This window comes from Saimiri boliviensis, chromosome 14, assembly GCF_048565385.1.
Source record: "Saimiri boliviensis isolate mSaiBol1 chromosome 14, mSaiBol1.pri, whole genome shotgun sequence".
NCBI classification, from domain to species: domain Eukaryota; kingdom Metazoa; phylum Chordata; class Mammalia; order Primates; family Cebidae; genus Saimiri; species Saimiri boliviensis.
In genome coordinates this window covers 7,863,363-7,880,280 of record NC_133462.1, presented here as the reverse complement: position 1 = coordinate 7,880,280, position 16,918 = coordinate 7,863,363, and the positions used below count along the sequence as shown (strand labels likewise).

Below are 16,918 nucleotides of genomic sequence, written 5' to 3'. Positions count from 1 at the left end.
AGCGAAACTCCGTCTCAAAAAAAAAAAAAAAAAAAAAAAAAAGAAGAAGAGTCAAAGACCAGGGTTTGAGAGGAGTCTTACTGTCTGAGTTCTAATCTTGGGTCTTCAGTTTCTCAGCTGTGTGACCTTAAGCACATTCTCCCACCCTTTGGAGCCTAAGTATGTCTGTCTGTCCAATGGAGCTGATAATGTCTACCATAGAGGCTGTGTGAGGTCCTTCATATGTAAAGTGCAGTTCTGATAAATGATAAGACCCTTGACCTTCAGCCCAGGTCCCTAAAACTGACCCCTGACCTCCTTCTCTCTCTCTCTGCATCTCCATCTGACAGTGGAGGGCATCGTGGGGCTGGAACAGGTGAGCAGCCTGGGCGATGGTCCCCCGGGTGGTCGCCCCCGTCGGGGTATGTTCCGGACAGTGGGACAGCTCTACAAGGAGTCCCTGAGCCGCCTCATGGCCACACTCAGCAACACCAATCCCAGTTTTGTCCGCTGCATTGTGCCCAACCACGAGAAGAGGGTGAGTGACCCAGCCTGGGGACACAGGAGTGGCTGTGACTCAGCCTGAGGACGGAGGGGTGGCTGTGGCCGTGGGTTAAAGCTTGGCTGCTGGACTTGGCTGGAGCCACATCTGATTTGAGGACCCTCTCGGACTGGCTGTGTGGCTTTGAGCAAATTGCTCTGTTTCCAGACTCAGGGCCCTGTTCGAAAAATTCATCCATTCATATGACTTAAATGTATTCAGCACCTACCGAGCTGGGAACAGGGAGCATTGGAGAGAAATGCACAGCCAACTCCTGGTCTCAGGGAGCTCATAGTCTGATGGGGGGGGGGGCACAGACACTCATCTGACCACCCAAAATGAATGTCCAGTTGAATCTGTAGGGGTGGAAAGTGTCATATAGGGCTTGATCTGGTCAGTGAAGTCCGGGAAGGCTCCCTGGAGCAGGTGATGACTGAGCCCTGGAGGGTAAGTCGTATCCCAGGCAGAGAAGAGTTTGTGCAAAGGCCCAGTGGGAGTTTGGAGCATACGAGGTCCAAGGGATAGAAGAAGGCCATCAGGGCTGGGACTGTGGCATAGGTGTGACAAGACCATGGCCGGCCTCAGTGGCCAGATTTTCATGTTGAGAAAATCAGAGAATGGGCCCTACAGAGAACGGCTGATGCGAATGGAAAACAACATCGTGTTTGCCATGTTGCCCAGGCTGCCCTCGAACTCCTGAGCTCAAGCAACCCACCCTCCTTGTCTTTCCAAAGTGCTGGGATTACAGGTGTTAGCCAGCACACCCAGCCTGAGATCCCGCCTTTTTATCAAATCTGAGGCAAGTGTTCCCTCCTCTAGCGTCTCTGAAGTCAAGGTGCAGCTGACGGTCAGTGGCGTGTCGGGGTTTAATTGACAGGCTTTTCCCGTTCCTGCTGGCATATTTAATGACAGCATGTGCCATTCGAATTTTTGTACTATTTAGATTTTTGCCATTTAGGTATTACTGTTGAAAAGAAAGGCTGGGCACAGTGGCTCATGTCTGTAATCCCAGCACTTTGGGAAGCCAAGGTGGGTGAATCACCTGAAGTCAGGAGTTTGAGACCAGCCTGGCCAAGATGGTGAAACCCCATCTCCACTAAAAATACAAAAATTGGCCACACGTGGTGGCGTGCGCCTGTCATCCCAGCTATTCAGGAGGCTGAGACAGGAGAATTGCTTGAACCCGGGAGATGGAGGTTGCAGTGAGCCAAGATTGTGCCACTGCACTCCAGCCTGGGCGACAAAGAATGAAACTCCATCAATAATAAAAAAGAAAGCAAGCTAGAAAAAAGTGAGAGGTGGGGGGTGGGGGGAGAGAAAGAAAGAGGGAGGGAGGGCGGGAGGGAAAGAGGGAAACAGGGAAAGGGAAAAGGTGGTCTGGCACGGTGGCTTGTGCCTGTAATCCCAGCACTTTGAGAGGTTGAGGTAGGAGGACTGCTCCAGCCCAGGAGTTCAAGACCAGCCTGGGCAATGGTGAAACCCCATCTCCAAATCAAACAACAACAAAAAAGTACAAAAAATTAGTTGGGCATGGTGGGGTGTGCTTGTGGTCCAAGTGAAATGGGAGCGGAGGTGGGAGGATCACCTGAGCCTAAAAATGGGCCGGGCGTGGTGGCTCACGCCTGTAATCCCAGCACTTTGGGAGGCTGAGGCAGATCTCGGACTCCTGAGGTCAGGAGCTTGAGACCAGCTTTGCCATCATGGCGAAACCCCCATCTCTACTCAAAATACAAAAATTAGCCGGGCGTGGTGGCGGGCGCCTGTCATCCCAGCTACTCGGGAGGCTGAGGCAGGAGAATCACTTGAACCCGGGGAGGCGGAGGTTGCCGTAAGCTGAAATTGTGCCACTGCACTCCAGCCTGGGCGAGAGTGAGACTCCGTCTCAAAAAACAAAGGAAAAAAGAAAAAAAAAAAAAAAAAAAGAGTCAGCAGCCTTGGACACATATCAGCTTCCCAGGAGGCCTTTTGGCGGCTCTCCGGTGTGCAAATCCCACCCACGTGCCTCCCTGCGGGTCTTTTCTCCTGAGCACTGAGTAGTTCTTCATTCGAGACGGCTTCCCCTATGGCACTGTCAGGTTCTCCCGCTGGACTCCCGGTTCCCCAGGGGCTCAGCACTGCTGTCTTCCCAGGGCCCAGAACGGTGTCTGGCACCCAGTAGGTGCTCAGTAAATGGCAGGTTGAAAACACAGGAAATTGCCAAGCTTGGCCGTTTGGCGCCCCCGTGTGGCTGCCGCTGACCCCCCGCGTGTCCGTCCGCTCCCCGCAGGCCGGGAAGCTGGAGCCGCGGCTGGTGCTGGACCAGCTTCGCTGCAACGGCGTCCTGGAGGGCATCCGCATCTGTCGCCAGGGCTTCCCCAACCGCATCCTCTTCCAGGAGTTCCGGCAGCGGTGAGCCAGAGCGGGGGTGCTGGGTGGGAAGCGGGTTTGGAAGCCAACACACACCTGCATTCAGGTCTCCAACCTCTCCTGCTCCTTCTGAGCCCGGGAGGTTGAGACAGATGACTCACTTGGCTGAACCTCAGTTTACTCATCTGCGGTAATGGGAGAACAATACCCCCATTTGATGCATTTCTGAGAGAAAGCACACAGAGCTCTATGGGCATCTGGGGTGCATTGCTGCTGCCGTTTACGGTAGTGGTCCCCAGACAATGAAAGTGAAATCTCTGCTTGGTGTCGCACATCTGCACGTCTTTAAACGTGAAGTAGAAGTCCAGGCGCGGTGGCTCACGTATGTAATCCCAGCACTTTGGGAGGCCCAGGCAGGTGGATCACCTGAGGTCACGAGTTCGAGACCAGCCTGGCCAACATGGTGAACCCTCGTCTTTACTAAAAATAGAAAAAATGAGCCGGGTGTGGTGGTGGGCTTCAGTCATCCCAGCTACTTGGGAGGCTGAGGCAGAAGAATCACTTGAACTCGGGAGGCAGAGGTTGCAGTGAGCCAAGACTGAGTCATGACACTCCAGCCTGGGCAACAGACTGAGACTCTGTCTCAGGAAAAAAAAAAAAAAAAAAAAAAAGTAGAATAGGGCAGAACAGAAAATACCAGGACCTAATGAGCAGGTAATACAGCAAATATTAAAAAAAGGGCTTCGCACGAGCTGCATAGAGCAGCACTGTCCTTTAGAAGTAGAAAGGAAGCCTTGTACACAATCAAAAACGTTCCAATAGCGACACTTTTCAAAGTGAAAAAAAGATGAAATTAATTTTACAAGGTATTTTACTAAAGCCAATACATCCAAAATATTGGCCGGGCGCGGTGGCTCACGCCTGTAATCCCAGCACTTTGGGAGGCCGAGGCAGGTGGATCACTTCAGGTCGGGAGTTTGAGACCACCCTGACCGACAGGGTGAAACCTGTACTAAAAATACAAAAATGAGCCGGGCGTGGTGGTGCACACTCCTGTAATCCCAGCTGCTCAGGAGGCTGAGGCAGGAGAATGGCTTGAACCCGGGAGGCAGAGGTTGCAGTGAGGCAAAGTCATGTCACTCAAAACAAAACAAAACACTGAAGCGGTGGATCGTCTGCGACTGTCCTTGTTGGTGGCATGATGAGTTTTGTGACTGTCCTTGTCATGGTTACCGCTGTTCTGCTGCGTGTCACTCTGAGCCCCGTGCCTGGACCGCAGCAGGCACAAGGTGGGAGTGTCCCGTAACTCTCCTCCCCACCCTCCCTGCTTCTTGCAGGTACGAGATCCTGACGCCCAACGCCATCCCCAAGGGCTTCATGGACGGGAAGCAGGCCTGCGAAAAGATGGTGGGTGGGCAGAGCCTGGTGTGTGTGTGCAGGAGCCCAGGTCGTGGGGGAGTGGGGGCTAGGGTCTCCGCTTCATTGTCCCTCCTCATTACCTCTCCCTATAACCCCCACTACCTACCCCCGCTTCCCCATCATCCATCACCACCCTCCCACACCACTCCCCTCCCCAACCATCCCTCCCCATCACCCCTCCCTATCACTCCCCTCCCCCACCACCCCTCCCCATCACTCCCCTCCCCCATCACTCCCTCCCCATCACTCCCCTGCCCCATCACCCCCTCTCCCCAATCACCACCCCTTCCCACCACTCTCCCTCATCACCACCCCCCATTACCCCTCATCACTCCCCTCCCCCATCACCCCCTCCACATTACCCCTCCCCCATAACTCCCCTCCCCCATCACCCCCTCTCCCCAATCACCACCCCTTCCCACCACTCTCCCTCATCACCACCCCCCATTACCCCTCATCACTCCCCTCCCCATCGCTCCCCTCCCCATCACTCCCCTTCCCATCACTCCCCTTCCCATCACTCCCCTCCCCATCACTCCCCTCCCCCATCTCTCCCTTCCCCATCACTCCCCTCCCCCATCTCTCCCCTCCCCCATCACCCCCTCTCCCCAATCACCACCCCTTCCCACCACTCTCCCTCATCACCACCCCCCATTACCCCTCATCACTCCCCTCCCCCATCACCCCTCCACATTACCCCTCCCCCATAACTCCCCTCCCCCATAACTCCCCTCCCCCATCACCCCCTCTCCCCAATCACCACCCCTTCCCACCACTCTCCCTCATCACCACCCCCCCGTTACCCCCCATCACTTCCCCTTCCCCATCACCCCCTCCATTACTCTCCTCTCCATCATCACCCCTCTCCCACCCCTCACAGATCCAGGCACTGGAACTGGACCCCAACCTCTATCGCGTGGGACAGAGCAAGATCTTCTTCCGGGCTGGGGTCCTGGCCCAGCTGGAAGAGGAGCGAGATCTGAAGGTCACCGACATCATCGTGTCCTTCCAGGCAGCTGCCCGGGGATACCTGGCTCGCAGGTGGGGTGGGGGCTACGCTTCTCCCGGGGTCCCTTTGGCCGAGGCTGGGTCAGGGAGGGGTGGCCACACAGCTCTAGGCATCAGGGCCTCTGGGATGGGTGCAGGGCTGACGAGCAGGCGGGTGGAGCCGCCGGGTGCCCAGGCTTCTTGGTTGGGCAGGCCCTGTGGAGAGTAAGACTGCAACACAGAGGCTAGACTCGGCCATCGGGTGACCGGCTGTCCTAGTGGGCCTGGGACGGGTTTCCCAGGGTGCAGGACTTCCAGAGACAGCCCAGGGCAATCCGGGTCAAGCTGTCTGCTCTCCTGCTTATTTATTTATTTTGAGACAGAGTCTTGCTCTGTTGCTCAGGCTAGAGTTCAGTGGTGAAATTTCAGCTCACTGCAACCTCTGCCTCTTGGGTTGAAGCCGTTCTCCTGCCTCAGCCTCCCGGGTACCTGGGATTACAGGCACTCGCCACCACGCCCGGCGAATTTTTGTATTTTTAGCAGAGATGGGGTTTCACCATGTTGGGTCAGGCTGGTCTTGAACTCCTAACCTTGGGTGATCCACCCGCCTTGGCCTCCCAAAGTGCTGGGACGACAGGCGTGAGCCACCACGCCCAGCCAAGACCTGCTTTGATGGGGGCCATAGAGGTGCAGCCAGGAGGCCCTGCTGCAGGCCACGGCTCCCCATGCTGCAGGCCACGGCTCCCCATGCTGCAGGCCACGGCTCCCCAGGCCACACCGGACAACCGGGTGGATGAAGGAAAGCGGGAAAGGTGCTGAGGGCGGAGCGAGCATGTGCAAAGGCCTGGCATGCTTCGGGAATGAGGGAGTTTGCGGGAGAGTCTCCTTCCTCCTTAGAAATGGCCCAGAGAGGCCGGGCATGCTGGCTCACGCCTGTAATCACAGCGCATTGGGAAGCCGAGTTGGGCGGATCACTTGAGGTCAGGAGTTCGAGACCAGCCTAGTCAACATGGTGAAACCCCATCTCCACAAAAGATACAAAACTTAGCCTTAATCGCAGCTACTCAGGAGGCTGAGGCAGGGGAATGGCTTAACCCGGGAGGCGGAGTTTGCAGCGAACCAAAATCATGCCACTGCTTTCCAGCCTGGGCGACAGAGTGAGACTCTGTCTCAAAAAAAAAAAAAAAAAAAAAAAAATTTGGCTCAAAGAATATCGTGGCAGGAAAGGATGCTGCCCGCAAACACCACGCTGAGTGGGGCCTCGTCCAGAGGAGCTAGGGAGCCACGGAGGGCTGTGAGCAGGGAGAGGCGGGTCAGATCCTCTGATAGGAGAGGCTGGAGAAGGAGGCTAGACAGAGGGTCCAGGCAAGGGAGGCTGGGGCTGTGGGACAGCAAAGAGAGAGTTGGGGGAAAGGGGACGAGCAACCAGAACACAGTGAGATCTAAAAATAATAACAGCGCCTGCACACAGTGGGCATTTTATGATGGCTGACTACGTGAAAGGAGCTTGGCTTGGTTAGGCACAGTGGCTGACACCTGTAATCCCAGCACCTTGAGGTCAGGCGTTCGAGAGCAGCCTGGCCCACATGGCGAAACCCCATCTCTACTAAAAAATCCCAGAATTAGCCGAGATTGTTATGACACGCACCTGTAGTCGCAGCTACTCGGGAGGCTGAGGCAGGAGAATCGCTTGAACCAGGGAGGCGGAGGCTGCGGTGAGCTGAGATCGTGCCACTGCACTCCAGCCTGGGCGACAGAGCGAGACTCTGCCTCAAAAAGAAGAAATGAAAAGAAGGGAGCTTGGCTGTCTTGCTAAGGGGACGGCGCCTACAGGAGCCGAGCCCCCACTCTGCCCCTCCGCCTCCCCCCCCAGGGCCTTCCAGAAGCGCCAGCAGCAGCAGAGCGCCCTGAGGGTGATGCAGCGGAACTGCGCGGCCTACCTCAAACTGAGACACTGGCAGTGGTGGCGGCTCTTTACCAAGGTGAGGGCGGCTGGGGGGAGGTGGTCCCAGCAGGCAGAGGACAGGGCCCTCGGGGCTTGGTCTGCTCCACACGTGACTTCCTCCATGTGGGCCTCAGTTGTCTGCATCAGTGTAATGGGGCCAGTCGGCCCAGCCTTTGCTAGCTAGGATTCTTTAGTTAGCAGGTGACAGGAAAAATCTGACTTGAACCAACATGGATCAAAGATACAAGATAATGAGGTCTGGATCCAGGCACCCCCCACCCACCTCCAATAACACAGACAGTCTTATCGGACGGGACATTCCAAGGACTTAGAGGTGACCTCCCAGGAACCCATCAAGGGCCAGACCTCCCTTAGGAATGTGCGGGGTTTGGGCAGCCCCAGGCGTGGTGGCGCGTGCCTGTAATCCCAGCTACTCAGGAGGCTGAGGCAGGAGAATTGCCTGAACCCAGGAGGCGGAGGTTGCGGTGAGCCGAGATCGCGCCATTGCACTCCAGCCTGGGTAACAAGAGCGAAACTCCGTCTCAAAAAAAAATAAAAATAAAAAAATTAAAAAAAAATAAAAATAAAAATAAAAAAAATGGGGTGGAGTGGGAAAGAGTCAAGTAGAGTTATGTAGAATGAAGTAGAAAAGGACAGAACAGAAATTCTCAGAGCGAGCCTCACTTAGCAAGGGGGATGAGGTGTTGTAAACCTTTTGTTTCACTGCAGCCTGAATCACGCCACGTAAAGCACACCTCTCACTAAGGAGCTTGGAGTAACAGGCTTAAGAAACACTGGCCTGGCCGGGCGCGGTGGCTCATGCCTATATCCCAATGCTTTGGGAGGCTGAGGTGGCCAGATTACTTGAGGCTGGGAGTTCGAGACCAGCCCAGCCAGCACAGCGAAACGCTCTCTCCTGAAAACACAAAAATTAGCCGAGCATGGTGGCACACGCATGTAATCCCAGTTACTCAGGAGACTGAGGCCCAAGAATCACTTGAATCCAGGTTGCAGTGAGCAACCTCGCACCCCTGCAGCATTCCAGCCTGGGCAACAGAGTGGGACTCCATTAAAAAAAAAGGAAGGAAGGAAACACTGTTCCACAGAATATAGCAGCGGCCACAGTCCAGTGTCTCTTGGGTGTGGAGGGATCCTTTAGCCAGATAGATTAGATAGATCAATAGTGTATTTAGTGGTGCTTGCCTGTACCTGTCACTGTTCCAGGCCTGTGACCAGGGACTGTCGCCAAGGCGGGGACACACGGCTAGTAGGTGGAGGAGATGGGATCTGAACCCATGAACTCGGACTCCACTAAGAGTGTGAGGTCTTAGCCCCTGGGTCAGATGGCCTGCCACCTAGGAAGTCACCCATGCCGCCCCATTTCCCCTCCACCTAGGTGAAGCCACTGCTGCAGGTGACGCGGCAGGATGACGTGCTGCAGGCCCGGGCCCAGGAGCTGCAGAAAGCGCAGGAGCTGCAGCAGCAGAGCCTCCGCGAAGTAGGGGAGCTCCGGAGCCGCATGGCGGAGGTGAGGGGGCGGGGCTAGAGCGTGTGGGCGTGTCTTGGGGTGGGGCTGTGTCCCATGGGTGGAGCCATGTGTGCGGGGCGGGGCTAGCGCATGGGGGCGTGTCTTGGGGTGGGGCTGTGTCCCATGGGTGGAGCTAGGTGTGGGGGCGGGGCTAGAGCGTGGGGGCGTGTCTTGGGGTGGGGCTGTGTCCCATGGGTGGAGCCAGGTGTGAGGGGCGGGGCTAGAGCGTGGGGGCGTGTCTTGGGGTGGGGCTGTGTCCCGTGGGTGGAGCCAGGTGTGAGGGGCGTGGCTAGAGCGTGGGGGCGTGTCTTGGGGTGGGGCTGTATCCCATGGGTGGAGCCAGGTTTGAGGGGCGGGGCTTCTGGCTGGCTGGCGGGAGGATGGGAGCAGACTAAGGTGTACTGAGGCCGGGCGGTGTTTGGGGCTGTTGAGTTGGCTGCTCCGCTGCGGGTCGCCCTGGGAGCACTGCCTGGTGAGCACTAGCCTCCCACCCACTCCCCAGCTGGAAGAGGAGCGCACCCGCCTGGCAGAGCAGTTGCGAGCAGAGGCAGAACTGTGTGCAGAGGCCGAGGAGACGCGCGGGAGGCTGGCGGCTCGGAAGCAGGAGCTGGAGCTGGTGGTGTCAGAGCTGGAGGCGCGCGTGGGCGAGGAGGAGGAGTGCAGCCGCCAGCTGCAAACCGAGAAGCGGAGGCTGCAGCAGCACATACAGGTCTGGCCCCCTGCGTGCCCAGCAGGCCACCCTCCAGACCCCTCTGTCCACCCCCACCTTTGCTTCTCCAAACCATGTGTCTTTGGGCCATGTAGAAAATTCAGTTCTAGGTGAATTTACAAAAAGAATACATTTTTTAAAATTCAGATAACAGGAGACCCTAGAATGTGTGAAATTCACATACGGCCGGATTCAGGCATGGCTGGATCCAGGTGTCGGAGCGATTTTCTCAGCCTCAGGCATGGCTGGATCCAGGCATCCAAGTGATATCCTCAGTTTCAGGCATAGCTGGATCCAGCCATCCAAGTGATAGCTTCAGCTTCAGGCATGGCTGGATCCAGGTGTCCAAGTGATGTCCTCAGCTTCAGGCATAGCTGGATCCAGGCATTCAGGCAATGTCCTCAGTACTCCCCCTCTCTCCATCTCCTGGTTTCATTCATGGGCAGGCTGCCCTCATGGTTCCCTTTCAAAATCCAGTGTGTATTTTACACTACAGCACATCTCAATTCAGGTGCTAAATTTTCGTCAGAAATACTTGATCTGTATTTCTGTTTTATAATTTCTTTTTTTTCTTTCTTTTTTTTTTTTTTTTTTTTTTTTTTTTTGAGACGGAGTTTCGCTCTTGTTACCCAGGCTGGAGTGCAATGGCGCGATCTCGGCTCACCGCAACCTCCGCCTCCTGGGTTCAGGCAATTCTCCTGCCTCAGCCTTCTAAGTAGCTGGGATTACAGGCACGCGCCACCATGCCCAGCTAATTTTTTGTATTTTTAGTAGAGACGGGGTTTCACCATGTTGACCAGGATGGTCTCGATCTCTCGACCTCGTGATCCACCCGCCTCGGCCTCCCAAAGTGCTGGGATTACAGGCTTGAGCCACCGCGCCCGGCCCCTGTTTTATAATTTCCACAGTTTATAGAAACCAGATTCACATACCCAAGTTGTTCTAAACATGCTTAAAAGCTTTTTGGTGATTGGGTGTCTCGTTTTAAATTTAAAGTAAGGAAAAATAAAACAGAAAATTCAGTTCATCAGTCCACGTCAGCCACATTTCAAGAGCTCTGTCGTGTTTTTTTTGGTTTTTTGAGACAAAGTCTCGCTCTGTCACCCAGGCTGGCGGGCAGCGGTGCCGTCTTGACTCACTGCAACCTCCATCTCCCAGGCTCAAGCGGTTCTCTGCCCTCATCCTCTCCAGTAGGATCTGGGATTACAGGGATGTGCCACCATGCCCAGCGAATTTTGTGTGTGTGTGATGGAGTCTCCCTGTGTTGCCCAGCTGGAGTGCAGTGGCACAATCTCGGCTCACTGCCACCTCTGCTGCACAGGGATAGGTGTTCCTTTTTTTCAGAGGTGAGAGCTCGCTGTCACCCAGACTTTAGTGCAGTGGCGCGGTCATCTCTCACTGCAGAAGCATAGGCACATTTACCTGTCCTTAGCACCTAGAACGGTGCCTGGCATACACTAGGCACTCAGTAAATGCTTGTTGAGCTAATAATTGAAATGGCAAAGCCAGGCCGGGCAGGGTGGCTCACGCCTGTAATCCCAGCACTTTGGGAGGCCGAGGTGGGCGGATCACCAGGTCAAGAGATCGAGACCAACCTGGCCAACATGGTGAAACCCCGTCTCTACTAAAAATACAAAAATTAGCCGGGCGTGGTGGCATGTGCCTCTGGCCCCAGCTACTCATGAGGCTGAGGTGGAAGAATCGCTCGAACCCAGGAGGCAGAGGTTGCAGTGAGCCGAGATTGCGTCCCTGCACTTCAGCCTGGCGACAGAGCAAGACTCCGTCTCAAAAAAAAAAAAAAAAAAAAAAAAGAAAGAAAGAAAAAAGAAATGGCAAAGCCAGTAAGGGTTTGATCCTTCGTGGAACTTCCCCGCCCCCATCCTTCCCCATGCACTCTGTCGCTTCCCGGAGTATCCTCACCCCTCCTGCCTCCCCGCTGCAGGAGCTAGAGGCCCACCTTGAGGCAGAGGAGGGGGCGCGGCAGAAGCTGCAGCTGGAGAAGGTGACGACAGAGGCAAAGATGAAGAAATTTGAAGAGGACCTGCTGCTGCTGGAAGACCAGAACTCGAAGCTGAGCAAGGTTGGGGGCCTGAGGGCAGCTGGGAACGGGGAGCGGATGCACTGGTGGGTTAATGAACGGCGAGCTTCAAGCCGTGGTGTTACCACGTTGCAGTTCACGGGTGTGCACTGGTCGGGGTGGGAGGGGTCTGTAGACCCCAGGGAATGGGAAGAAGAGGGAGAGGGTGGGAGAGGAAGGTCAGAGAAGGGTGAAGAGGAGCAGAAACAGGAGAGCAACATCACAAGCTGCAGGTCGGGTGGGGGCTGCTCCTGGCCCAGCTCCTGACCGCCCCCCACCCCTCAGGAGCGGAAGCTGCTGGAAGATCGCCTGGCCGAGTTCTCATCCCAGGCCGCGGAGGAGGAGGAGAAGGTCAAGAGCCTCAATAAGCTGCGGCTCAAATACGAGGCCACGATCGCAGACATGGAGGGTGAGCTCCCGCCCAGCCCGTGGGGAGCCGGAGGGGTCTGCGTGTGTTCTGATGGGAGGCGTCACAGAAGCCCCATGTGCCACGGGGCCTCCGAGGCTGTGTCTGCTAAATGGGACAGGAAAGAAGGCGCAGGGCGGATTGCGTGTCCTCCCGGCCCTTGAGTTCCTTATGCATCTCTAAGTCCAACTCGCTTTCCCTGCTTGGTGTCCTGAGCCGCCCTGCTGGCTTTCCCTCTCACCGCCCCACCGTCTGTCTGTCTCGGACACCTTTTTGTCTCCCTGTCCTTTGCTGTCGACTTAGAATCAGAAACAGAAGGGAAGGGGCACAGGGAGGCGGCAGGGCTGTGGACGCAGGGCGGAGAGAGTCAGAGGGAGGAGGCAGGGCTGCGGACGCAGGGCGGAGAGAGTCAGAGGGAGGAGGCAGGGCTGCGGACGCAGGGCGGAGAGTCAGAGGGAGGAGGCAGGGCTGCGGACGCAGGGCGGAGAGAGTCAGAGGGAGGAGGCAGGGCTGCGGACGCAGGGCGGAGAGAGTCAGAGGGAGGAGGCAGGGCTGCGGACGCAGGGCGGAGAGAGTCAGAGGGAGGAGGCAGGGCTGCGGACGCAGGGCGGAGAGAGTCAGAGGGAGGAGGCAGGGCTGCGGACGCAGGGCGGAGAGAATCAGAGGGAAGAGGCATGGGCTGTCAGTGGGGATGAGGAGAGGTCAGTGTCTGGCCCATGGTCTAGGACGACATCGTGGGAGAGTCCCTGAGAAAGATGGGGAAGGTGGGAGGAGGAGAAAGTGTTAAGGGAGGTGCTAAGCTTAGCCTTATATGCGGCTGGGGGTCGGCGGTCTCTGTGGGAGCTGCTGGGTGCGCAGGCCTGGAGCCCTCATGCACGGCCCCCGCCCCTGCCTCCAGACCGCCTCCGGAAGGAGGAGAAGAGTCGCCAGGAGCTGGAGAAGCTGAAGCGGAGGCTGGACGGGGAGAGCTCGGAGCTGCAGGAGCAGATGGCGGAGCAGCAGCAGCGGGCAGAGGATCTGCGGTCACAGCTGGGCCGCAAGGAAGAGGAGCTGCAGGCTGCCCTGGCCAGGTGCAGGGTGGGGCGGGCTTGGTGGGGCGAGCAGCACGGCTGCACGGCCGGCCAGCGTGGGGTGCCGAAGTCAGATGCTCCTGAACCCCGGTGGAGCCACTCACCAGCCACAGACAAGCTGCGTCCCCTCTGAGCCTTAGTGTCCGCTTCTGTCAAATAAAGACAGCAGGAGTTCCAGGCCCACTAGGTTAAGGGAAAAGTGAAACAAGACTGTGTGTCTGGTGACTTGCAGAACACTCAATGCACAATGGGAACAAGAAAATGCTATTTCTGCCGGGCGCGGTGGCTCACGCCTGTAATCCCAGCACTTTGGGAGGCCGAGACGGGTGAATCACGAGGTCAAGAGATCGAGACCATCCTGGTCAACATGGTGAAACCCCATCTCTACTAAAAATACAAAACATTAGCTGGGCATGGTGGCGCGTGCCTGTAATCCCAGCTACTCAGGAGGCTGAGGCAGGAGAATTGCCTGAACCCAGGAGGCGGAGGTTGCGGTGAGCCGAGATGGCGCCATTGCACTCCAGCCTGGGTAACAAGAGCGAAACTCCGTCTCAAAAAAAAAAAGAAAAAAAAAAAAAAAGAAAATGCTATTTCTAGGCCAGGGGAGGTGGTTAACACCTATAATCCCAGCACTTTGCTGGGGGCCACGGCAGGCGGATCACTTAAGGTCAGGAGTTCGAGACCAGCCTGGCCAACGTGACGAAACCCTGCCTCTACTAAAAATACAAAAATTAGCTGGATGCGGAGGCATGCGCAGTAATCCAAGCTACTCAGGAGGCTGAGGCAGGAGAATCGCTTGAACCCGGGAGGCAGAGGTTGCAGTGAGCCAAGTTCACACTGCTGCACTCCAGCTTGGCCAACAGAGCAAGACTGTGTCTTAAAAAAAAAAAAAATGCCGGGCGCGGTGGCTCAAGCCTGTAATCCCAGCACTTTGGGAGGCCGAGACGGGTGGATCACGAGGTCGAGAGATCGAGACCAACCTGGTCAACATGGTGAAACCCCGTCTCTACTAAAAATACAAAAAATTAGCTGGGCATGGTGGTGCGTGCCTGTAATCCCAGCTACTCAGGAGGCTGAGGCAGGAGAATTGCCTGAACCCAGGAGGCGGAGGTTGCGGTGAGCCGAGATCGCGCCATTGCACTCCAGCCTGGGTAACAAGAGCGAAACTCCGTCTCAAAAAAAAAAAAAAAAAAAAAAAAAAAAAAAAAAAAAAAAAAATGCTATTTCTCCCTCTCCCCCTGCTTGGCCTCCCCACACCAAACAGCCCAGAATCAGCCGAGATTTGACAAGTGGCCTGGCTGTTAGGAATCTTGATAATTATACTTACCCTCCTTCACAGTAATTGAGCTTCTGCTCTAGGCCACACGTGGCGCTGAGTATCCCACGTGCTTGTTAATGCACGTGCTTCCTGCAGTCTCAGACGCCCTTGATGACAACTACAGCTCCCTTTCAGAGATGTTAACGTGTGAAAAGCTGTGCATCTTAGAGTTGATGGAACATTGTGTGTTCGTGTGTGTGTGTGTGTGTGTGTGTGTGTGTTTAAGAACAAACATCTTTTTTTTTGAAACGGAGTCTTGCTTTGTTGTCCAGGCTGGAGTGCAATGGTGCGACTACAACCTCTACCTCCCGGGTTCAAGTGATTCTCGTGCCTCAGCCTCCCAAGTAGCTGGGATTACAGGCACCCGCCAGCATGCCCAGCTAATTTTTGTGTTTTTAGTAGAGACGCGATTTCACCCTGGCTGGTCTCAAACTCCTGACCTCAGGTGATCCACTTGCCTCGGCCTCCCAAAGTGCTTGGATTATAGGCGCGAGCCACCACGCCCGGCCGTGAACACACATCTTCGAGTCTGACTTCTGGGTTCAAATCCTGGCTTCCCCTCTTTCTAATCATGTGACCTCCCCCAGGTGACACAGCTCCCTAGCCTCAGTGTTTTAATCTATACAATGGGGGAATTGTAGATGCTACTCCTAGGCTTAGTGTGAGGGTTAAAGAAGACGGTGCTCCTCAGGTGCTTGGCATGCTCGAAGCCCTCGGTGAATGCTGGATGTTTCTGTTACGACTTTTATTACTCTTGTTAGTTTTTTTCTTTTTTACTGAGGTGAAATTCATATCAAAGTAATCATTTTTTAAATGTACAATTCAGTGGATTTTGCACCCTCACAATGCTGTGTAACCATCACGTCTAGGTCGAGAACATTTTCTTGTTTTTTTTTTTTTAGATGGAGTCTTGCTCTGTCTCCCAGGGTGGAGTACGGTGGCGTGATCTTGGCTCACTACATCCTCCGCTTCCGGGTTCAAGCGATTCTCTTTCCTCAGCCTCCTGAGTAGCTGGGACTACAGGTGCCCACCACCACACGTGACTAATTTTTGTATTTTTAGTAGAGACAGGGTTTTGCTTTTTTGGTCAGGCTGGTCTCGAACTCCTGACCTCAAGTGATCTGCCCGCCTCAGCCTCCCAAAGTGCTGGGATTACTGGCATGAGCCACTGCGCCGGCCTCTAGAACATTTTTATCACCCCAGAAGGAAACCCTGTACGTATTAAGCAATCGTGGCCAGGCGCAGGGACTCATCCCGTAATCCAGCATTCCGAGAGGAAGAGGCAGGAGGGTTGCCTGAACCCAGGAATTCAAGACCAGCCTGGGCAATATAGTGAGACCCTGTCTCTACCAAAAATTTAAAAACTTAGCCAGGCATGGTGGCATGTGCCTGTAGTCCCTGCTACTTAGAGGGCTGAGGTTGGAGGATCATTTGAAACTGAGAAGTTGGGGCTGCAGTGAGCTATGGTTATGCCACTGCACTCTGGTCTAGGTGACAGAATGAGATCCTGTCTCAAAAAAAAAAAAAAAAAAAAAAAAAGGCAGCCACTCCCCACCCCTCCTTCTCCCCGACCCAGCAGCCTCTGATCCACTTTCTGCCTAAATAGAATTTGCCTATTCTAGATATTTCATACAACATGTGGCCTTTTGTGCTTCAGTTATTTTTGTCACCATCTCCCCAGCAACCCTGGTGAAGGGGAGTGTTCATTGCCATGTCCTCCCACAGACCAGGACCCTGCCCTTCAGAGAGGTTAAGTCCCTTTCGGGGGGCCAGGAGAGGATATGAAGCCAGGCCTGTGTGGCTCCCTGAGCCATTAACCCCCAGTTCCCAGCCGCTGCCCCTGGATCCAGCTTCTCTTTGCAATGACACCACATGAAGGGACAGGAAGCCACATCCCCATCAGGGTTATAAGGAGGGACTCCGGGCCAACCCAGCCACTCCCGGGCCGGGTGACCTCAGCGAGTGCTTTCTCTGCGCTGTGCCTCAGTTTCCTCATTTGGCAGGAGCATTAAATGAGGTGATACACGTCAAGGACTGGCTTGTGGCAGCAACTTACTAAGTGTCTCCGACAACTCCTGTGTGTGTCATTCCCACTTTACTGCTAAGAAAACTGAGACTCGCCGGGCGCGGTGGCTCAAGCCTGTAATCCCAGCACTTTGGGAGGCCGAGGCGGGTGGATCATGAGGTCAAGAGATCGAGACCATCCTGGCCAACATGGTGAAACCCCATCTCTACTAAAAATACAAAAAATTAGCTGGGCATGGTGGCACGTGCCTGTAATCCCAGCTACTCAGGAGGCTGAGGCAGGAGAATTGCCTGAACCCAGGAGGTGGAGGTTGCGGTGAGCCGAGATCGCGCCATTGCACTCCAGCCTGGGTAACAAGAGCGAAACTCCGTCTCAAAAAAAAAAAAAAAGAAAAAAAAAAAGAAAAAACTGAGACTCGAAATGAGTCAGGCTGGGCCAAGTGGCTCACTCCTGTAATCCCAGCACTTTGGGAGGCCGAAGTGGGTGGATCACCTGAGGTCAGAGGTTCAAGACCAGCCTGACCAACATGGTGAAACCCTGTCTGTACTAAAAATACAAAAATTAACC

At 55.2% G+C, this 16,918-nt stretch overlaps 1 protein-coding gene across 7 annotated transcripts in view; it reads left to right on the top strand.

The window, feature by feature from the left end:
* Nucleotides 1-16,918, top strand: part of MYH14 (myosin heavy chain 14) — a 108,096-nt gene that overhangs the window by 55,764 nt on the left and 35,414 nt on the right. For all 7 annotated transcript variants that reach the window (XM_039466433.2, XM_039466428.2, XM_039466427.2 and 4 more), the window contains 10 exons: nt 330-517; nt 2,787-2,908; nt 4,204-4,273; nt 5,166-5,326; nt 7,146-7,254; nt 8,614-8,745; nt 9,248-9,454; nt 11,397-11,534; nt 11,817-11,940; nt 12,836-13,007. In XM_039466433.2, coding sequence (XP_039322367.2) covers nt 330-517; nt 2,787-2,908; nt 4,204-4,273; nt 5,166-5,326; nt 7,146-7,254; nt 8,614-8,745; nt 9,248-9,454; nt 11,397-11,534; nt 11,817-11,940; nt 12,836-13,007 — 1,423 coding nt within the window. The remainder of the gene's footprint in view (nt 1-329; nt 518-2,786; nt 2,909-4,203; nt 4,274-5,165; nt 5,327-7,145; nt 7,255-8,613; nt 8,746-9,247; nt 9,455-11,396; nt 11,535-11,816; nt 11,941-12,835; nt 13,008-16,918) is intronic.